This window comes from Apostichopus japonicus, chromosome 2 (genome assembly GCF_037975245.1).
Source record: "Apostichopus japonicus isolate 1M-3 chromosome 2, ASM3797524v1, whole genome shotgun sequence".
NCBI lineage: Eukaryota > Metazoa > Echinodermata > Holothuroidea > Aspidochirotida > Stichopodidae > Apostichopus > Apostichopus japonicus.
Window position 1 is genome coordinate 24,233,690 of NC_092562.1, and position 23,900 is coordinate 24,257,589.

Here is a 23,900-nt window from a genome sequence, read left to right on the forward strand (position 1 = left end):
GTGCATATTCATATGTGCATGGTAGGCTCTAAGTCAGTCAACAGTCCAACAGATGATCATAGGCATAGTTGTCTGGGATTTTAACTCACCCTCAGGGATTCATACCTTGCACTCAATTTATTTTGAGAATCTAGAAAAGATGCCAGTATAAGATGAAGTACTTTAATTCACTTGTACTTGTATCAGTGGCGGAGCTAGGGGTATTGGTCGGGGGGGAGGGGGGGGAGCAAGAATGGTCTGTAGGGGCACTTTCGACACTATCTAAGCGGAGCGCCAACACAGGTTTGTGCGGAGCGTACAGAAATTTTTTGAGTAAAGATACTCCCTAGATCGCAGGCAATGACCCTTTCCGGGCCTTGCTAATTTGCAGATAAACGAAGAATAAATAGGTGTCATCGCCATTTTGTCACAAAATTACACCAACAAAATGTTACAAATGCCAATAGGTAGATGAGAGCGCAATAAAAAAGTCAATAATCGCGAATAAGTAAAAAGTAGTTAAAAGCTGAAAGGGGCGCCAACAGTCCATTTGAGTCTGTCAGGGGGGGGGGGCATCCGCCCCCTGACTCTTTGGACCCTCCGCCTCTGGCTTTAATCCTTGTACCAGCACAGGGAAATCTACTGCTCTGGTACAAAGCATATAGATTGCTGCAAGAAAATGTCAACTTTATTTGTCAATATTTTTCAGGTTTTTTGAAGATCAAGGATTTTTTCCAGGTTGTGATTATGATGTTATCTAATTCAGTGATTTCTGAAACCTCTCTTTTCAGTTCCTCCTCAATTGGAGGTCCCCGTATCTCCGTTTGGAAATTTATCTTCGATTCAAGTGAAATGGACGCCTCCGAGGCCACCACATGGGATGATTATTCAGTACGACATATGCTATCAGCCGGTGGATGAAAGTCAAAATGAAACCATTTTGGAATGGAATTTATCACAGAGCTCGACTGAAGAATTGACTTATCTGATAACAGACTTGGCCCCAAACTCTAACTACTCAGTTAAGGTAAGCATTACATCTGACCCTATTAAGGTTACCATTAGGTTTTACCCCATGAAGGTAATTAGCATTACATTTGACTCCATTAAGGTAGGCATTACATCTGACCCTATTAGTATATAAGCACTATGCTTGACCCCATTGAGGTAACCACTATGTCTGTCCCCAAGCACTATGTCTGACCCCAAGCACTATGTCTGACCCCATTGAGGTAACCCCTATGTCCTATCCAAAGCACTATGTCTGGCTCCATTGAGGTAACCACTATATCTTACCCCAAGCACTATGCTTGACCCCATTGAGGTAACCACTATGTCTGTCCCCAAGCACTATGTCTGACCCCAAGCACTATGTCTGGCTCCATTGAGGTAACCCCTATGTCTGACACAAGCGTTACGTCATAATTGCAGAATATGTCTTTACCATTCAGTCGCTAAGTTTCTCTACCGTAATATCTACGATCATTTACAAAGCTGCATGTAAAATATTTCCAAGAATATTAAACACTTAATCCATCACAATTTGTGGACAGTAAGTCTTATGAACTCATTAAAATTTGCTGCTGCAATTTGCTGACTGGTTACGAGTGAAATGGGTACCTCATGAGTTTTACAGTCTTCTTGCCAGTCAATGAAATATGAATATTTCTCATCATCAAAGGTTCGTGCGTATACGTCAGTTGGTTCCGGAGTGTGGAGTCTACCATTGCACAGAATAACAGCCGAAGGAGGTATGTCTGACTTTGTTCAAGATAAAAAATGTATTATTTCTTCCCTAATCACCCAAGCTTTGTCATGGTAGACAATGGAGGTTGTTGATTCAACGGTGATCTGAAATTTGATACCAAATCAGTTTTTGGGGGGTGTGAGAGTGCAATTTGCATATCATCCTAAAATCAGTTTGGGGAGAGTGATTTTTCACGGTCCTCAAAGTGATTTTTTGGCATAGCTATATAACTGCTTGCACCCTACATCAGGACGAGGAGCACTTCATGGCATAGTTTTACCAATATTAATCGGGTTTGGTGTAAGCTTAGATCCATTCATTTATATTATATCTGGAGACTGGTGGCCAAAAGCCAACAATTGCTTGCAATAGCAATGCTTTCAGTTGACCTCATGAATATGCAGATATGAATATTTCCTTATTCTACAGTGCCTGGTCCTCCGTCGAACCTCAGAGTGGAAGAAGGAGGATTGACCCACGTGACCATACTATGGGACGTCCCAAGGAAACCTCAAGGGAACATTGGGAGCTACAAGGTAGGGAAGGGTTGGGGAGGTACGACATTTTCTTTAGCAGTGTGTTATACCCGCATCAGCAAAGAAAAAGCTAAGGTTCGTGGATTATACATAACGTGGTTGAAAGGGTATAAATACAAGCCTACTGAAATTGTCGTAATTATGTTAAAAGGGTCACAGTAAAAGCTGCGCCTAGAAGTATTACAGAACAGTATTACTGATAATTTTGATGAGATGTTTACTGGCATCCTATACATTACATACACAATTTCATGTTACAACCATATCTCGACAGTATGTTGCAGCTACGGAAACCACATTCTAAGAGGGAATTTCTTGTGATTCTGATTTCCTTTTTCAGACTTATTGTGCTAACAGCTAGTGTTGTAGTACTCAAAAACTACTCGGTACTAGTAGTACACGAGTACCCCCTTTTTGCAAGTTCTCTGTATACTTGCACACGGTCAAAGCACTCACATGTCAGTACTCGTACTTGTCGTTTAGTAATTGCACTTGGATGCGTTAAAGTATTGGTTATGGTACTGGATTGTAAGTTCATGGTACGCTTGCTTATGTAAAAAACTGAAATTACAACAGGAAGCTGCATATTAATTTTTTCATCTCTTTTGGCATTTCTGTACAGTTCTGTGTGATAGTACCATACTCTTGTGTCTCTATTCCAGCAGTATCACACATGTAGTCAAGTACATTGACCAAATACAGTACACATAGGCTGTACATACTCTACATAGATGAAGAATGCTTGAGTGTTGTACACTGCTAACATACAGAATGATTCGAAGCAGGATTTTGGAAAAGGACTTGGACGAAAAAGTACTTAAGTGCTGCCCTCAGACACTGGTATTCGGAATATATGTGGTTCTTAAGTACTCGGAACTGAAGTGCTTGGTACTTGATTAAAAGTAAAATAGACTACAACACAGCTTATAGCAAAATGTATTTTGTTTTTTAATTAGGATAGTCACAATTGCTCAGGACTTAAACAGTCCAAATAAAGAAAGAGGAAAACAATGAAATCTTTTTTTTCTTTCATTTTCCACTGAAATAAAATATATTGTTAGTGTCTAATTGGCATGTTGGCTGAAAAAAAATAAGAGGTGTTCCTTCAATGCCTTCATTTGATCAATTGCCATGATATACCTCTTCTGGCAACTGCTTGTTAAATTTGTTAAATTATCACTACAACAAGAAAAAATGTTGTTTGAATCATTTTAGGATTAATGGAAGAGATTCAACATGCAGTTGTTCTAACCAGTGAAAGTATCTAGTTAAAACCGCTGAGAAAATATTTTATGCAAAGTCACACTAACAAATGTTGTTGTCTTGTCCAAAACCATACCATGAAGTTGTCATTGGTCTTGACAGTTCATAACAAGAGCAAATTTAATCGTAAAAGCAGAGGTTAGACTTAAGCCCGAGCCTATCCAAGCATGATCACAACATCGACATTTAGTTGAAATGCATTCACCTGATGTTTCTCCAGCCTGTTGTGGTCCCAGCCATAAAATAACTTAGCAACCAAATTTGAAATCGATAAACGTTGATGTTGTATGTATGTATGTATTTTACATCCTCCTGCAAGCAGGAACTCGCAAAGAAGCCTCATTGGCTTATCAAAGCCGCAAGCTGACCGAAGTCAGTCTCTTACATTCATATTTAACGTCCATGATTATGAATTGTCAATTGTCAACAACTCTGTAACTGGACGACATACATTAATCTTGGAGTGACGCGAACCGGGGACCTTATGATTGGAAGGCACCGGCGTTAACCACTGAGCTAACACTCCTAGAGTTATTGCCAACAATGTTATTACTAACTTGATCTCTGTCTTTCCTTCCTTAGATTGAATATAGAGCTGTTTACAGACCCTACGAATCATCACCTTGCGGAAGAAACTGTGAGCCTCTGCCGGAGATTACAATAGACGATATTAAACTCATGAATAGTCATCAACTGAACGGATTAGATCCTTCGACAATCTACGAGATCAAGGTACGAGCCTCTACCAGTGCGGGTTATGGAGAACCGGCTGTGATCAACGCAACCACTCAGGTGTTTACAGGTGAGAGATTATCCTTGTAGCAAACTTTTTGCTAATTATCTTTCTAAAATTCTTTCTTTTGAAAAGAGGAATAGCGCTAAGTAGTGTTTGTCCAACATTTGTGTTTATGTCGTGGTATTAGCAGACATGATTACAAACAAAACAGAAATAAGGAAACTATCTCTTTTTTGGGGGATATGAAATGTAAAAATTGACTAAAATTGGTTCAGCTGTCTGGAAAAGTATATGCAAAATACAGAAGCTTCCCAAAAGTGGGGGGCACAACATCAGAGGGGCACTTTCTCATTCCCAAAACCACCACTAGTTATGCTATAAACTGATACACACCGGCCATATCAATTAAATATATATGATGTGTTAGTTTAAATGCTATCAATACTATTTATTGAGATTTTTTATTGTAATGCGTGCTACAAAAAGATATGGGATGCCATTTTAAGAATAATATGTACAGACTAAAAATAAATAATTTAAAATAAAATATGAAAATTAACAAAGGTTTAAGATATCCAATAGACATTTCTTTATCAAAGGGGCACATTTTATTTGTCAGTAGGGCACATTTGCTGTTTTGCAAAAAAGTGGGGGGCATGTGCCCTCAGTGCCCCCCAGCTCCTACCCCCCTGCACCCTACCCAACCCTTTCAAGTATTTCTCTGTTTATGAGTGGTGGAGGGCTTTATGAACCAGTTGCTATCTTCAATCGTATCTCGTACACAGATCTCCAACCAGCAAATGTGGACAACATTGATCCTGAAAGAGAGGGATCAACTGCGGTGATAAGCCTGCCTCCACTAGAACAGACTTATGCTACGTGAGTAGACAAATAATGTTCCATTTTATACCAATAATGTTCTAGTTTACTTGTTCTTGTCAAGATTTCTATCTTTATTCCCAACTCTTCATTTTTTGTATGTTTGTGATGGATAACAAAAAGAAGGGGTAAAAAAAAATAACATTGCATAAGAATAACAACACACATGTATATAAAAGCCCAAAAAATGTTTGAAGGTGAGGGACACATATTCATGGATTTGAGTACCAGTTTCAACAGTTAGCTGGTGCTACCGTTGTTACATCAAAGGGTCATTTATTAGCTATTTTGCCTGACATAAACAGTCCAAAATTTGCCAAAAAATTGGAAGCAGCCAGCTAGTTATTAAGGGGCAGCTTTTTATGATTTTGGTGAATAATTCATCATTTGATTTTTATACAAAAACTGATGTAATATTAACTAAAAGAAGTCGCTTTAAACTGATTGACCTAGATTTTTCACCAACTAAACATGATCATTAATAAATTAATATTCCATTCCATATCAAAATTATTTTTGGAGCTCAGACACACTTTTTTTATGTTACTATTTGATTTCATTACAAATGCCTACCCCCCCCCAAAAAAACAAAATAAATATTTATGTTTTCTTTCTCATTATTTGAAATAATTCTGACACTATTCAACTTTTGAGTTGAATTGTGATGGTACTCAAGGTGATAAATATGAGCTCTGTACATTATGTAATATCCCTCTACATACTATTAAAAGTCTTCTCGCTTGTGTATTAAATTGCAATTATTCAGTTAAGTTTCAAAGTAAAAGTCGGAGCTGGCTAAACCTGTTCAGGTGAAACCTGCCCTTTAAGTAACCCAATTATAGTCATATATAATTGTTTGGGGGGAATGTCGATTTTATCATTTCCAGAGGGTACCTGGTAAGGGTGAAGCTGGCACCGGCTAAGAGGAGAAGAGCTGCAGACGAATTTGAGTCCTTTGCTGACAACAGCGTCGATTACATCGCAGCCGAATTAGTGAAATCGGAAGAGACCACGGTATTCACAGTTGGAGACAACAAGACCTACGGGAGGTTCCATAATGCACCCCTGATGGGAAACAAAAGCTATGAGCTTTACATTCTTACTGTCAGCTCTGTGAATGGGGTAAGATAATGATTTAAGCATCCAGTCGAAATAATGAAATAAACCCCCCAAAAATTTGAACATGAGCAATCTGTACAATTTCATAGCCTTTATATGAAGCTTCTTGACATATTCACATGAAATTTCTTGAACTAATATTTAAAAATTTTCTATGAGGAAAAAATTGTGTGTTAGCCAACCGTCTATCTATAAAAGGGGAAAAATTTGCTTTTATGGACAGGTTTCCTAAAGAGAAGAGCATTGTTTTAGGTTTTTTGGTAGGTATAATTATTTTAATTTGTTTGTAGTTTGTAGTTTTTGTTGAATGAATTTAAAGAAATTTATTTTTAGGTAAAAAGAGATCCATTAACTTGTTGTTTTGTAGCTCTAGCTGTGCATGTCATATTATATTTTTTGTCTTTATCGGTGAAATTTATCAAAGGTACAAGGAGTATTGGAAAAGATCCGTATTTTTTACCCTTCTTTCTCTCTTTATCATTCTTGCTAATGTTTTATGATAAACGTAATATTTAAGATGCCAATTATGTCTCTAGCAGACACCAAAAAAAAGGGAAAATAATTTTTTTTTAAAGCATTTCTGCATTTTGGTAATCAAAACTTGGATCGAAATTTTAAAGAATGCCATTTATAAAACCTGTTTCCATTTAGTTTGTGTTTGATAATCAGGTATGCATTATTTTTGCAACAAACTGTACTTTAAGGTTATATGTATCGTTTTGTTAATTTACTTTTTTCTTTCATGGACACTGTGTTGGTATAAAGTTCTGGACAATCATGTGTTTTCTCAACTTACTGGCTTCAAAACCATTTGCAAATTACAGGGTCTAGTTTCCAGAAGGCATTTTATAATTTTGGAAACAGTTTAGTTTGTCAATATACAGCAGAGGGATTTGATGTGCGAACGTGAAGGGGGGGGGGGAGGACTTGGGGAAGGGGTCTTTGAAAAAAAAAAAAAATCTTTTTTAAGCCCATAGATGTAATATTGTGCAATATTTCTAGGTTATATCCCAGTACTAGTAGTGTCTTTGAAAACGTAATTATGCTATCTGCATAAAAGTGTTGCCTGATTTATTGGGTTACATAAAAAGTAACAAAGGGATTTAAACAAGAATCGTCACTACGGGTCGATCTGTTTTACAGCCTGTTTAATGACATTATGAATAAAGTATCAAAGTATCACAGAGTAGTCAGTATTTCTGTGGCATAACCAACCAAATTACGTTACTGACTGAATTGGATACAAAAGCCAACTCAACGTCCGGGAAAAAGTGGGGGGGGGGTGGGGGGTTGGGCATTCCCCTTGTCCTTTCCCCCCACCTATTATTCCTCCTATGTTGATATATAAAGATCAGACAAAAAGCTAGATTTTGTATGAAACTTCCTCGTTCCCTGTTCATTTTAGGTTCCATCAATATCGGTCACAGGTTGCATATTATATTAAAGTCCTCCACTCTTGTGACTTTTAACTGGTAGTGAGAGCAATGACATGCTTAAAAGGAGAAATCGTACCAGGCAACAATGTTTGGCTGGATAGCTAGCTCAGTTTTTTTTATTTTTTTTTTATTTCCTTGTGACAAAATGTGATTGGAATTCAGTTTAGGTCAGTAATTTCTTTCCAATTTTCTTTCTCACAGACCATGGCAACAGTATCAGGTCCTGCTATAATCTTAGTTGCTATCAAAGGTATTGGATGTTTCTATTTTATTGTATTTTGCTCAGAACTTGTGTATCTTCTCGCTTCATTTTTTTAAAAGACCTATTCATTTGAATACATATAGACTATTAGTAAATAGAGCAACAATGTCCATAAAGTGACTGCGTTTTGAAATGATACATTCCCTGAAATATCACATTAATTTTTTTAATGAGTTGTGTTATAATAATAATAATAATAATAATATTAGGAATTTATCGTAAAATGCAAGAGCCTCTAAGCGTTATTGTCGGATTGCAGTGTTGGTTGCACGAATGGTGTTGAGGAGTTGATTGCATATTATTCAATACTTTTGAAAATAATGACATCACGTTCATGTTCTCTCTGTCCATGTAACCTGATATATTCTTTTCAAGACATGTTTTGTAATCTTTGCATATCTAAATTCTCGCTACCAATCATTTAATAGAAGAAAATCCATCTCAGCTAGTATTACCTTCCAAATTGTTTCGGGGTTCTAGTTTATATATCAGTTTGTCCTGTAAGGGCTCTTTGGTGATTTGGACAAGTACCAACGATGACTCTATTCTGTCCCAGGGACTGATTTATCAAGTATCGCATAGCAAACTGTGATACGAGGAGTGCACAGATGTATCATTGTTTCTGAAGACATGAACAATAGAATTTTATAGGAGACAAAAGCAGGGCCTTCAACATTGCTACACAAACTTTGAATGCTAAATTATTATTAAATATTTCATCCATGTCCCAAACAATACTGATACGACAAGCCATAACCTCAACAATTCGTTGATGAAACAGTGGCCTTATTTCATTAACTTCAACCTGAAGGAATTATATCTCTAATTACCAATTCTATAAGGGTATACAATGCAGGATATTATGGAAATCTAACAGAAAAATAAATTTAGCAGCATGTATGACGGGTGATTATACACACCTAATTTGTCAATTTCCGTTTTGGTCATATTACTGAAATTTCTTGCATTTTTTTTGGGGGGGGGGGGAGGGAGGTATGAGATAGTTTCTCTCATGGTTACTATTGTTACTGTCCTGTCATTTGTTATGCAGACAGGTTCTGAAGGTTATTACAACTGCTAAGAGATATAAACATGATTCTGTTTCCTTGACTGGGATAGTTTTGATTGCTTTTACAGATGTAGTTAACCCTGGCGGTCCTGCTTTTGTTATCATCCTAACCATTCTGGTTGTACTCGTTGTGGTGTGTGTTCTGGTCATTGTTATCTATAAAAGGTTTGTCTTTACTCGTAATATTTTCTTTCATGTAGCGCAGTGGCGCAGCTAGGGGTATTGGTCAGGGGGGCGAGAATGGTCTGTAGGGGCGCTTTCGACACTATCTAAGCGGAGCGCCACCACAGGATGGCGCGAAGCGTACCAAATTGTTTTGAGTAAAGATACTCCCTAGATCGCCGAAAATGACCCTTTCCGGGCCTTGCTAATTTGCAGATAAACGAAGAATAAATAGGTGTCATTGCCATTTTGTCAGAAAATTACACCAACAAAATGTGACAAATGTCAATAGGTATTTGAGAGCGCAATAAAAAAGTCAATCGCGAATAAGTAAAAAGTGGTAAAAAGCTGAAAAGGGCGCCAGCAGTCTATTTGAGACCGTCAGGGGGGCATCCGCCCCCTCTGACTGTATGGACACTCCGCCACTAATGTAGCGTCTAACTCATAATTTCAAAGTGCCAAGGCCTTACTGGAAACTGCTCCCAGCTTGTCGGGACGATTTCCTAACGCTAATACCACCCTATACTGTCCTCCCAAATCATTGCTTCCAAGCGCTCATGTCTGACGGTATGAACAGTCCAGAACCTTTCTCTGATAGACAGATGATATGCAAACTGCACATCCTGTCAATGTGAGTGCTTTGAAGGTTGGACATGAATACACAGTATCTAGAGAGAATTGCCCCAAAAGGGTGAATTGTTTCAGTCTTTAATTTGCATATTTAATCAACCGTTTGATGCTGATTATTAAAACCTGTTATAGAGAAAACTCTCCAAATTTGTCGATTTGAGTTAACAAAACAATTAGACTAAGTTTTGACCCGTAAATACTTTCAATATATATTTTTTTCATTTTTTTAAGAAAATAATTGATTATAGTTGCACAGATGTCATGTTTTTATTACAAGCAAACTTCCCACCCCCCCCTCCTCCAAATCTTTAGATATTTATTCTCTTTATTATTGAAATTTGGTTTAATTTGCATCATTTCAGGAAAAACATTAAGAGATGGAGAGAGTCCAAGGCAGGTGAAAGAGGTAAATTTTTGGAACTCTATTCAAGTGACTCTTCTACTTAGTTTGAAGTGAAATTTTAAGGTTTCACAGTCTGGTACAGGGCCCAGGCCTTCTCACATGACTTTAACATTTGGTCATTGGTAATTTAATTGTCACACAGCAACACCTAAGAGATCACATTTCAAACAGTACTACCAACTGTGGCACTACAGCTCACCACATCACTTCCCCATAGGGCAAACACAACTATATTTGTTGACCATTTATTCCTGGGGATAACGAGTCAATGGAGATTATTAGGTGTCTTGCTCAAGGGCGCAACATATTGAAAATTGACGACATACATTAATCTTGGAGTGACTGGAACTGGGGACCTTATGATTGAAAGGCACCAGCGTTAACCACTGAGCTAACACTCCTTAAAGGGAGTAATGTCTTGGAGGGGTAATGTAACTAATAATCCAACGGATATCAATGCCTAATCTCTGTCCTTGATGTTTGCACAAAAGAATAATGTGCCTCACTACTAACCGCTCTCATTTGAAAACTTTAAATATAGCCAGTTGTTTTTCTGTTGCCATTAAAATCTAGTGGCCATCATTATATACCTGCGCACAAGATCATGGACGAGATCAAAATCTATAATTACTGATATAGCCAAAAAAGAAAAATGAGGTTTCATTGGGAAGGTTACTATAAGTGATCTTTTCAGCAAACAAAATTATTTTGTTGTTTTCGTCTCAAGTTTTGATTGTGCGATATCATTCTGGTGTTTTAAAGACTCTCATATTTTTTTTCTCTGTTGTTTACATAAAAGTTCCAGAACAAAATGGTGCTAAAAATGGGAAATTTGATGATATAAACCTGGAGATGAGTGCATCTGCATCGCTAGACAACTTAGCAAATTCTTCTGCGAGAGAGGCGCTCCCGTCAGAGAAACCATCGAAGAAGAAATCAGTCAAAAAATCACAAAAAGCGATCAATCTCGCAGATTTAGCCGCTTACGTCAAAACGAAGAAATCGAGCCGAAAGGATACACTGGCGCAAGAATACGAGGTTTGTTCCGAGACTTCTTTCGTCAAAATAATTTCTAATAAAATCATTCTTTTTTGTCTATTGTGATTGTGTATTAAGTATACAGATAAATTGTCAGTCACGGAAATTGAGAACCAACGGAAGAAAAATGCGCACTGCCATGAAATCGATTTGTTGCGATATATGTTGTATTTCAACATCCATGTCGAGCATTGTACTCTGCAAAAATAAATTTGTTTAGGTTATCATAATGGATTTTCTGATTTTTCTGATTTCCTCAACATTAATTTCTAGATGTTAACAGACGGTCAACTCTTCAGCTGTGATGTCGCATCTAAGCCAGAGAATAAGACCAAAAATCGCTATGGAAACATAATACCATGTAAGTGCATGTTTATATCCTAATTCTAGCTAAGTAATGAAGACACTGAGATGACTCAGAGAATAATTCATATCGGGTTATTGTAAACACACAAGATGCTAAATGACCAACTTGCTGTACCAGTGAAAACAAATTGGTTGCAGTTTATTTACTGCACTCTACCTCTACTGAGTACAGAGATCTTGGGTAGCCATTTGGGCAATAACTTTAAAGCCTTCAAAAACTGCTACACAAAAGTTTGAATTCTTAATTATTCAATTTAGTTAAGTTTTTTGTTTAGTGTTTTGATGATCATGCATGTATTAATTCTACATTATAAGATGAAAACGTTGAACTGATGCATGAGGTTAAAATAATAAGAGAACTCCTTTTCAAAGATGATACTCGATATTATACTCGTACCGATCTCTCTCTCGTCACTTTGTTCGCAGATGATCACTCTCGTGTCGTCTTGGCAACCATAAATAATGATCCCCACTCGGACTATATCAGTGCCTCCTACATTGATGTAAGTAAAATGTTTGTTTTCTCTGTATATAATTACAATGTGTTATCTACCTAACTGCTTGTTCCCCCACTCCCCCTCTGCATGTTTTGTAGTTTTATACCTATTCTAACTATTTCATAGTCATATCATTCCCCCCCCCCCCCCATCGACTTCCCTCTCTTTTGTACACCTTTCTCCTGGTATGAAAGCTATTATCTTCTATATCTTGTTAAACTCATTTCAGTCTATTCCAGTCACTTCCTTGACAGATTATCAAACTGTAAATTGTAAGTGTTAGTTATTACTTGGATGGAGTAATTCATACCGAAAAACAACTCTTACTGAATTTGCTGATAAATGAGTGATATAGGTATCAAGTATTATAATTGTCAGTGATCTTAGACTTTGATAACACATTTTGCTCTGGCAACATATAAACTAACCGTCTGTTCTGTTGAATGAACACGAAGAAAATTTCTGACTTCTAAATTTGGGCTTGAATGTGGTTTTACATACCTTTAACGAAAGAATTTCTTTTGACAAAATTCATTAAATTATCAAGTGAGTGATCCCAAGTAGATGATGAACATAATGAATATTTCTTAACCTTTTCATCTATTTCCAAATGTTTTCAGGGGTACAAATCTCCACGGAAATACATTGCTTGCCATGGTATGTACTTGAGGATTTAGAGATAGTAGGCTATATATTGGAGATGTGTTTTTTTTGTATATAGTAGGAAGATTTATAAATTTTTGATTAGTAACATATCCCAAGGCTGTGCATGTGGACACATGTACAGCTACATAGATGACAGCCCTGGGAATGTATATGCCAGTAGTTTAATACAGAACTGTATAGTATAATATGTGTAGTATTCCACATAGAAAAAAGTACTATGGTATATGTGTGTATGTGTTAGATACATGTTGGTGTACGAGGTGTACTCATGGTGGCAGTTGAATTGTTTGTATGACAGGAAAAAATAGATGAAAGTACTAGCCAGTTGAATGTGATAAATGTTCTGAGAGTTATTACCTCAAACGATGAGTGTTCATAGCCAACTGTTGGTATATATATATGTGTGTGTGTTAGTTAGGTTAGATGTATGTAGGATATATACAGTTGCTGTGGAAATAGGTAGTTGCTATGGTAATTAATATTTGATTGAGAGATATAGCACAGGAAATGTACAGTATATAGAGACAGTTGTTGGTAAGCGACAGTAAAAGCAGATGACTGTAATATGCAGTTGCTATGGTATGTTGGATATATATAGCACAGATGAAGTATCAGCTTAGTGGTGGAAATAGTGTGTAAGTGCTCCTCGAAGAAAAGACGTGACTCAACGGAATTACATAATCCTCGATTGGTTGTTTTCTTCCTCATTGAACTTTAGAAACCTATTATTAAACCTTCTCCAGACTGATCGTCCTTTAAAGTTCTTTTAATCTCCCATCAGCTTCTGCTCATGCTCTTCCTGTTTCCTGTACCTATACTTCCTGTACCTATACTTCCTGTTTCCTGTACCTCTACCCACTCTGTCCTTCCATTGTGTGACTTGTTGTGCTGTATAACCTAAATAATGTCATACTGTAGTTCAGCTGGAAATTATATTGAAAAATGTTACATATTTATTTAAGATTTATTTTATACATTGCTTCTGAAATGATCGGTCTCTAATTTGTAATAACTTGCATGCTGCATCAGTATGTGTTATTTATTGTTAACACTGTAACCATGCATAGGCCTATATAACCAACCCAGTAGGCTACTTGTACTGGTAGGCTGACCTCTATCTTCCATCTCCCAACCCTAACTGATTTGACCTTTATTATCATTTCACTTTATCGTTATTTATAACAATTGCATGATTTATAAATTGTGGTATAAATTTCACAATATATCTAGCTGGAAGTCTTGAAAAATGTGGGAAAAAAGAAACTTAATACTTTGTGTAGTCCTTACTTGTATATAGCAGATGTGGATATCCTAGCCTGCTTTACATACAGGAATTGTCATTAATTCTCAATAATTTACATAAATAAATTAGCAGCTTACTTTTTGGGCCCAACTTGAATATAAGTATAAATACAGACTTTATTTAGACCACTGCATTAGCCATTTCAGTGTGAACCTGTGCTGAAAAGTGAAATATTGTTTTTAAGTACATTATGCTGATAATTTACCTTACCTATGGTTTTCTTTTTCTTGGTCACAAATAGTTTCATGCAGATTTATTTTGATTTTGTGGAAAGAGCCATTTTTTTGCTTTTTATAATGTGTCCCTCAGGAAGGTCTATTGTCAGGCATAGCTGATAACTGAATAGTGTTTTCATCAGACTTCATTCTTTTTACGTTTGTAAATTATTTTGCATTTTTGTAATTTTTTAATTAATTTTAATTAATTTTTTTTTGGGGGGGGGCGGAGTTATAGACTATATTACTAATTGTGTCTTCTTAAATATACTCAGGTCCAAACAAGGCATCGGTTAAGGATTTCTGGAGGATGGTGTGGCAAGAGAACTGTGGAATAATTGTGATGTTAACAAACGTATCCGAAGGAGGAAAGGTCAGTAGTTTGTTATCTCCAACGATAAAGATATAATTTGCTTTTCTTTGCCTTACCGATATTGCATTTTTGCAGGGGAAAAAATTAGGAGTGGGGGGAGGGGTGTAACAAAGAATGGTAGCTTTGTTCGAGAAGGAATGATATATATATATAGATTGATCTCAAATCTTAATATAAAGATGATTGGCATATTTTAGAAGCATATGCAGTTAAGTACAATTTTAATATGGTGATTTATGCAATGCTGTAAAGACTTACCATATCTGACAAAATATGGGAACTGATCGCTGAATTGCAGTAAACGTAAGAATAATTTTTGATGGAAAATGGAATTTTTTGACGACTTTCAATGTCGATTTTCACTGTTAAAGGAGGAAATCTCAAAATTGTATGGAAAGATTTGCCCACATGATTTGAATGTGGTGTAGCACAGAAATAGAAATTTATAATTGAAAAAAGAAAATTGTCGAAGTAGTACTTTCATTACTGAAGATATATGTCGTTTATCTGTTAATATCGTACTACACCTAAAGCTCATAAACAGAAGCACAAAAATGATGATGATTTTTCTGTTTCTTTAATACAGGGGTTAGATATATATGTATATATTTTTTTCTTTTAATTACCTTTTCAGCGAAAATGTGAAAAGTACTGGCCCGATGATAATCTCAAGTACGGTCATTTGAAAGTGGACTGTACTAGTTCTGTGGTCTACACTTCATATACAATCAGTACATTCTCTCTCAGCCAGGTAAATCTATAAATATTTATAAAACGTTATACAAATAAATCTGTCCATGGCTCATCATAGCTGAGCAAGGGGGTGATGCAAACATTTCAAAAGCATCATGTATTCATTTAGAACACAAGTAACTTTAGGCATGTTCCATTTTTCAAGAAGAAAAGCTGCAGCAGCTGTTGAATCCCATGCAGCCAGGCTGCGAATCAATGTCAAGCACTAGATGCAAATGCAACGCCTATTGTGGGAAATGTGGAGCACTATATAATGTACCCTTTGTTTCTATCTCCTCCCCCTTCTTCCTTACCCTGCACCTAGCCCCATCCCACCCCCTCCCCCACCCCCAAGGTAAGTAGGCTGGCTGCCCTTTTGAAATATTACAACTACACTTTCCCATCGACTAAGTTTCACTGACCTTAAATATGTGATTATTTCTGGAATTGTAGTGAGCCTACCTCATCCCATTAGTTCTTAAGTATAAACTTGTATTCCTTTCTACTAATGTTAAAAAAAGAAGCAGCTATGTTTGCTGTAGTTGGGATAATTTTATCATTGACCAAGATAAATGTAAGTTGAGTAGAACAGCTCACTCCGTTAAAAAGAAACTTTTGTGAGTTGCAAATTATGTATTTTTCCCTCTTGATATAGGTTGATGATGTGGACCAGAAAATTAAAACTGTAACACATTACCATTTCACTGCTTGGCCAGATATGAAAGTACCAGAGTTTGCTGGACCCATTCTCGACCTCCTGCACATGGTCCGAGACAAACAAGCGGAATGGGTCGCCGAGGGTCCTATCGTGGTCCACTGCAGGTAAATACAAGGCACTCTGACAGCTGTGCTAATATGTGGGTCTTTAATGATAAATGAGAACCAAATGATTCCTCTCCTAATAGCTGATATGTACAAGGTGGTAAGTTTTAACTATTAGCTATCCAAAACATGTCTTGTTGGACTTTATTGATGATTGTATTTGTTTGGTGCTGTAAATGTAATGTATATATCACCATATATGCTTTACCTGTCTCCTTCAACATATTATTTTCTCATTCTGTAGCTGTTGGGATATAGCATGGCTAGTGTTCATATAAGTCTAATTCAAAATGAGTTCCAGGATACACAAGGACTGAAGGAAATTTTTAGCTATTTCTATTCTCTGTGGTTAGTGTGATATATACTGTAGACAGAATATAAAAAATAAACAAAAGTTTCTTGAGCATTTGGGTAAATAACGAAAGCACCATACAAGGTGTTTATGTTTAGTCAGATGTAGTTATTAATGTTGGATCTATTAACATGTATTAGAGCATCCTTTATGTTTATGTTTAGTTCATGTTTATGTTATGTATGTGTTTATGTTTATTCAAATGTAATTATTAATGTTGGATCTATTAACATGTATTAGAGTATCCTTTATGTTTATGTTTAGTTCATGTTTATGTTATGTATGTGTTTATGTCTATTCAAATGTAATTATTAATGTTGGATCTATTGACATGTATTAGAGCATCCTTTATGTTTATGTTTAGTTTATGTTTATGTTATGTATGTGTTTATGTTTATTCAAATGTAATTATTAATGTTGGATCTATTAACATGTATTAGAGTATCCTTTATGTTTATGTTTAGTTTATGTTTATGTTATGTATGTGTTTATGTTTATTCAAATGTAATTATTAATGTTGGATCTATTAACATGTATTAGAGCATCCTTTCCCTCAGTCATAATTGAGTGTGTTGTTATTCTTTTGGTGGTATTATTATTTTGTGTCATCAGTGCTGGAGTAGGTAGAACTGGGACCTTCATTACTCTGGACGCCATGTTGGATATGGCGGCAGCGGAGAATAAGATCAACGTGCCTCAGTTTGTCAATCAAATGAGAAAGAACAGAGTCAAGATGGTTCAAGTTGTGGTAAGAATTAAAACCTATAGCCTTAAAAACTATCTTTGTTTTCAACTGCTTTTCGAGAGTCACTTAATTTTTCAAATGTGTCTTTGTGATATTTTGAAAGTTTATGCTCTAGAGCTGCAAGTGAAATTGTAGAAATAACGCTTGTTGTGCTCAACTTTAATTATCGTTATATCGAAGTGTTTTTATAAAATTTGAGGCATTATCTCTGTGTAAATACAGCAGCTTGTTGCATGTACAAATTAACTCAACTGATATATATAAACACATCTCAATTTAATATTCACATCAGAAGAAACAAGTCAAAGACTGAAGTGCAATGTTATATGCAAATACTAATAGTAGTTTCACTTGGGCAAACTCCTGGTTGCTATAGCAACCAGGGAAAGATAAAAACGTCTGCCCCGTTTCTTATATGTTAAGTAGGCTTTGTCTGTTACATTGACCCCAGCTTCATGTTATCGGAAGATCTTTTTTTTTCTTCATTTGATAGCTGACTTTTTCTAGGATGTAAAGCAGAAGTTAAGACAATAATGAATTCCAAAGACTAGTAATTAGCTTGAACTTTTTTCTTTTTTTGTTTGTGTTTTTGTTAGCTTGCCATCACTAAAGATAACTGTAGAAAAAATGGCTGGAAGAATGAATGAACGTATTATCGATAAATACTCTTTGTGTTTTTTTTCCTTCTCTTCATTTTAGGAACAGTACCAGTTTATTTATGACGCACTGGTAGAATATTTTGTAATAGGAGTCACTGCCATCCCGGTAGACGAGTTGTCTACCAAAGTCAGCGAACTTAAATCCATTAACAGTGACACTGGCAAGACCCACCTGCAACAACAGTATGAGGTATGTGTTCTGAAGGAGTGAATTTGCACTAATTTGCACATAACGGGTTAAGGTTTTGGCATAATTAAGAAGAGTCAATGGATGTTTGACCTAGACAATTAGGCATTAATTTTGGCATATTCGATGCACCTAGCAATTAGTATTATTCTTAATTATCTCTTTGTTTTTTGTTAGCATGTTGACCTTGTAATCCATGTTTATGATAATCCCACCCCCCCAACACCACACCCTCCCATTTGGAGGGTTGCCATTTGGCACCCAAAATTACAAATTTGGCATTTTTCAAATTTCACTGGCTGGAGAAGAGTGAATGCTCTGGCCAATCATAACTCCAGGTTGTATATAGGCCTACGTGTCTATATTAAACATTTGACATATTTTACCATGTTTAACTCCCCAATTCCGACGAATTCCAAACCCACACAATTCCTACCCAGATACAGGGTCAATTGTCATTAAATAACAATTAATTTGTTTTGGATGATTTTTTCACCCAGCTTGGGTCGGTTGCGTCACTGAAAAATTGGCAACCCTGCCTAATATCATGAAAGGACTGCTTACCTGGACTTGTATCTTTGAAGCATTTGAATAACATAGACTATATTTCCTTTTCAATTATTTTTTTTGGGACAGACCTTAGAACTTGTCACTATCACCCCTCCTGCTGAAAAATTTACAGGCGGAAATACAGCGGAGAACAAATGCAAAAATCGATTTCAACACATTTTGCCAGGTAATTAGACCTCGGTCTGGCTTCTTCATGAGAAATGGGTATATGAGTGTGTGTGTGACTATAATGAAGGTTAGCCATGCTTGCTTTAGGTATCTGCATTGTCTTAGATGTAAATCTTTAATCACTGGCAATGCAAACAAAAGATTTTATTTGACATAAAGTAGTCAGCTGGTATTCTGCATAGCTTTCTGAGTTCAAAGTGTTTATCTCTCACACATTATATAACAATTTTTTTTTTTTTATATTTTCTAAAAGAAAAATTTTCTGACAAATATTTTCTTAGGGGGGTGGGGCCAGCCCCCCTCCCCCCGGCCAACTGTCCACATCTTCATGTAAGAAATGCTTTATAATATCAACTTCATTCAGGTGGCTATCCATGTTACATTTTAAGCTCATTTTGATACACTGTCACCATAATTGTGTTGATATTCATATTTTAAAAAAATTCAACAATGCCATCAACTATTATCTGGCTTCTGTTTATCAAATACATGGATAAATTAATAAAAGTTTCTTTACATGTATGCATGATTGTAAAGCACATCATGGTGAACAAGATAAGAGTATACTCCTGTCTATTATGCTGTATAATTTAATTTTGTAATTTAGTCAATTACTTTTGGCGAAATTGATCTGACCACTTCCACAATTTTGGGGAGAATTGCTGTGACAATACGAGTGCAATTCGAATGAGCATAGCAAAAAAGTGTGATTTTGCTTAATATGTTTTGATTAACTGTTTAATTTATATATTCAGTGGACACATACAGACCATACCTTATGACTGATGTCGGAGACAGAGGAAATAATTACATTAATGCTTCATTTTTGAGTGTGAGTTTCACTGTCATTAAATTTAAATTTTTTTCTTTCTTTCTCTTTTCTGTTTGTTTTTAAATATAATTCCTTTAAAAGACCATAAAACCATTTTGGATTTGCAGTTAAGTAGTGTGGTGCCTCCCAGTTTAACCCCTGTTTGTTCATATTTTTATATACAGGTGTGGTTTATTATGTGTCACTGTTTGTGAATGACTGAGAATATGTCTTGTTAATGCTATCTAGAAAAGCTAAGATCTATGGGAGGGTGCATGTTGGATGAAAACTTCAAAACTGTATTAGTGTAATTAAGAATGAGTGTTTCATTACTAAATTGTCCTTTAGACAATTTCTGCAGAATTTTACTGGCATCATGTACTGTTTTTCTCTTTTTTTTTCAAGGAGAAATCTTACAAATTGATTTAGGATAAAGTTAATTGTCTGGATTTTCTTTCACAATCGTTTTCAAGAAATCATCCTGTAAATGTGTAGCTGTCCAAGATCATGTTTTTCGATCGACACATTCTATATCTGTCCATCTGGCATTAATAATAATAATAAGTAATATTTATGTAGCGCATAATCAGTAAAGCTGCTCAAAGCGCTTTACAAATGTAAAACCTAATAACAAATAGTAACAAAGACTTAAATATTAAATATATAGAACCAATAAGGCATTAATATTACAATTTTTTTGTCACCTTGTTTACAGGGTTTCCAGAAAAAGGACATGTTTCTTGGGACACAGATGCCCTTGGAGAGTACAATTATTGACTTCTGGAGGATGGTTTGGGACTACAACTCGCCCACCATTATCATGCTGAATAAATTGACCGTGCAGGTACAAGGAAACCATAAATAAACAGTTGCTATATTGTGTGGACCATTCGGCATTGGTTTTTAAAGTTGACGGTAAACTCGGTCCAAACTTCTTGAATGATGATATCCTTATTCCGATGTTACATGTTAGCATGCCCTGATGTAGTGGCTTTTTAATATCGATAATAATAATTTAACATGGTGTAAAATATACTTTTTAGCAAGACACTCACTGTTATTAAAATGGTGCTCCCAGCTGTTGGCACAAATAAGAGGGGCTACGTTTCCACACTGCTCCCTCATTTTATTGCACAAAAATTAAAAGGAGACAACCCCTCATATGAGTTTGTAATATAGAAAGATTGTTACAAGCAGCCTGTTTATGAAGTACACCATTTGTAACCTATTATTTCTTCTGTAGATGTCCCAGTATTGGCCGGATTCAGACCCTATCACCTGTGGACCTTTCACTATCTCTGTCTTGTCGTGTAAAGATCAAGGACATGTCAGAATTCGTCAGTTCCATGTGACCAACGCTTCTCAAACGGTGAGGAATCCTTTTTTACAAGTTTTGAAGAGAGTGACTGACATTGAAAAAGCATTCATTTTATCAATTAATTGCAAGTTTCCCTGAATAATTTTTGGGAAGGTTTGGTAAAGTTCCAAACATTGAACGGTGCTTAAAGCCCACAACAAACTGCCCGACTGATCATAAATCGACTCGGTGACCTCGTAGGGTATCTTCATAAAGAAGACCAATAGAAGACTGGCCGATTCATGCAGCGATCGCAATGACGGTTTGCTGTTATGACCGGAGCTCGTTTAAGGTCACCTTCAAATTTATTACCCTGTGATTGGTTACATTAGCTAACACTGTACACTTTTACTCGCAAATCACTTCACACTCCTGACTGCCAGTCGGAAAAGTCCACAGAGGCGGCTTAAAACTGGCAATATCTTGATCTGTGGTAGTCTTAAAGTAAGCACACACCCGCTGCCTGACTATTCATGATTTCCATGTTACGACGGTTGAGTTAAGTCAGTTAAGTCCTATGTGATCAGTCTAACAGTGTACAGGGAAGGGTGGGGGGGGGGGGGGTTTGCTATGAGTATGTCACCTGCTTTGTTCTAACATTACAGGTGCAGGTAGATCGTTTCATATATTGTGTGTGTTCTCTAATGTTATCATTGTCCTATTTGTTAATTGCATATCGGTTCAACCTATCAAGTATGCATCCTCAATAGCCCCTCAACTGTTGAGTAATTGCTGTGCTTCCAAATGTAGACATTTTTACCATATGTTAGTTCATCAACGTCATTAATTTCATATCTACATCTCTAATGCTTAATATTGAAACAGTACGCTAACGAAGGACATGTCAAGATTTAAACCCTTGAAAGTTTTTTCAAAAGAATGGTTTAACACATCTGGATTTGACGATAAATTGTGTTTAGTGTGATATCATTCAAAACCTTTAATAGCTAGTAATAACTATATTTGGCTATGATGCTACATACCTTAATTGTCATCACAATCCTGTAGTTGAAAGTTAAATAGAGCAGAGAGAAGCCAAAATGATTATTCCTCACAAATTTGAACGTAGCGATATCTTACTTTTTTACTCTTCTTTTACGGTGTAGTTGGAAGAGGCAAAATCTGTTAGTCATCTTCAGTGCCTGGAATGGCCAGAAGAAACCGAGTCACCAGAGAAAGTACTTCTTGTTACAAAAATACTGAACCAGCTACTGCAGAATCAACCAGATGGCCCACTAGTAGTGCATTGCATGTAAGTGACATATATAGCTATAATACATTGGAGTTGGAATGTTTGTTAGCGGTGCATCACCCTCTGAACGGTGTCAGCCGTTTTATTCTTGTTTGTGTCACTGTTGATGCCACCCCAGTTAATTCTTTAATATAAACAGTTATTCTTACAGCAGTATCACTGGAGGTGGCATGGTGTCGGTGGTGCACTATTCACCGAATGGTGTCAGAAGTGTTTTCAGGGTTGTGTCACTGTTGATAACACTCCAGTTATTTTTTTAATAGAGACAGATATTCTTACATATAATTGACATGCAGCAATATCACTGGGTGTGGAATGGTGTTGGCGGTGCATCATTTACCCAATGGTGTCAGAATTGTTAGTCAGGGTCGTGCCCCTATCAATGTCAGCCTGGTTTAAAATTTTAATATTGAAAGATACGTCAACATATAACTGACGTAGCTCCATCACTGGGAGGGCTAAGATAAAGTCAGCTTTACGTGACTTAGCAAATAGAGTCATCAAAATTTTGCCTGGTTGTGTCACTGCTGTTGATGCCACCCAAGTTAACAGTTTAATATTGTTATATGTAACTGACATATAGCTGTATCACTGGAGGTGGAATGGTGTCAGTGTTTCATCACACTCTGATTGGTGTCAGCGGTTTATTCGTAGTTGTGTCACTGTTGATGTCAGTCTCTTAACATTTGAATATTATAAAAGATATGTGTACATTTTAAGGCATGTTCTGTTTATAGACTGTGCATATTTTCATTTATAGGAAAGTTAGAAACTTAAATCTTTCAACAGCCCTCTCATGTTTCATAGCAACTACAGAATCATTACCTGAAATAAATTTACAGTTCAGGTTATTTGACTAAGAGAAATATAGCAAAGTTGAATCATATTTGAATTAATTAGTTATTAGATTAATTTAGCCAATTGGCTCTCTAGTCTTTTTCAAAAGTGTGAAGAAAAATGTTTGTGCAACCTGTGGGTAGTTTATTACAGTTCATTTTTGTTTTCATGATTGATGATTGTGTTTATTTACAGTGATGGAGTTGGCAGAACTGGCATGTTCTGTAGTCTCCTTTCGGCAATGGAACAAATAAACAAAGAGAAAGTTGTCGACGTCTTTCAACTTGTCAACAAAATGAGAAGTTGCCAGCCTAGCATACTTCAAAACTTTGTGAGTTTAATTTCTTGTTTTTTCCCGGTCATTTTCAATTTCAAGAGGTCCTGAGGAATGGAACGCCGTACTGACGGAAATTTGAAGATTTACTTAACCCCCTCACTCCCCTATCACCTCACAACAACCGCACTCTTATTCTACCATGTCTTGACCACTTAGTAAACTTCCTTTCATAGCAGACCATTTGGTGGAGATCCTTCCACAGAGGCCCAAAATGGTAATAATCACAAAGCTACGGACGGCTGCCCAATCTTCTGCTCAGTAATCCAAATGCTGTGTTACTCAGTTAGTCATCCTAGGGAACAGGAATTGTTATATGAGTAAATGAAATGTTCCAAAACTGATTGGAAAATACCAGGCATTGAAAAAGAGTGAGGAAATTTATAGCTAGAATG

General features: G+C 36.3%; 1 protein-coding gene across 3 annotated transcripts in view; it reads left to right on the forward strand.

The window, feature by feature from the left end:
- LOC139982778 (receptor-type tyrosine-protein phosphatase mu-like) overlaps positions 1–23,900 on the forward strand; it is a 138,023-nt gene that overhangs the window by 108,511 nt on the left and 5,612 nt on the right. For all 3 annotated transcript variants that reach the window (XM_071995874.1, XM_071995882.1, XM_071995886.1), the window contains 24 exons: positions 771–1,006; positions 1,661–1,730; positions 2,156–2,262; positions 4,108–4,327; positions 5,047–5,140; positions 6,028–6,262; positions 7,897–7,945; positions 9,095–9,191; positions 10,181–10,224; positions 11,021–11,259; positions 11,533–11,620; positions 12,052–12,128; positions 12,743–12,779; positions 14,582–14,679; positions 15,314–15,430; positions 16,067–16,233; positions 17,198–17,333; positions 18,030–18,179; positions 18,813–18,912; positions 19,670–19,746; positions 20,441–20,569; positions 20,969–21,094; positions 22,189–22,334; positions 23,367–23,502. In XM_071995874.1, coding sequence (XP_071851975.1) covers positions 771–1,006; positions 1,661–1,730; positions 2,156–2,262; positions 4,108–4,327; positions 5,047–5,140; positions 6,028–6,262; positions 7,897–7,945; positions 9,095–9,191; positions 10,181–10,224; positions 11,021–11,259; positions 11,533–11,620; positions 12,052–12,128; positions 12,743–12,779; positions 14,582–14,679; positions 15,314–15,430; positions 16,067–16,233; positions 17,198–17,333; positions 18,030–18,179; positions 18,813–18,912; positions 19,670–19,746; positions 20,441–20,569; positions 20,969–21,094; positions 22,189–22,334; positions 23,367–23,502 — 2,975 coding nt within the window. The remainder of the gene's footprint in view (positions 1–770; positions 1,007–1,660; positions 1,731–2,155; positions 2,263–4,107; positions 4,328–5,046; positions 5,141–6,027; positions 6,263–7,896; positions 7,946–9,094; positions 9,192–10,180; positions 10,225–11,020; positions 11,260–11,532; positions 11,621–12,051; positions 12,129–12,742; positions 12,780–14,581; positions 14,680–15,313; positions 15,431–16,066; positions 16,234–17,197; positions 17,334–18,029; positions 18,180–18,812; positions 18,913–19,669; positions 19,747–20,440; positions 20,570–20,968; positions 21,095–22,188; positions 22,335–23,366; positions 23,503–23,900) is intronic.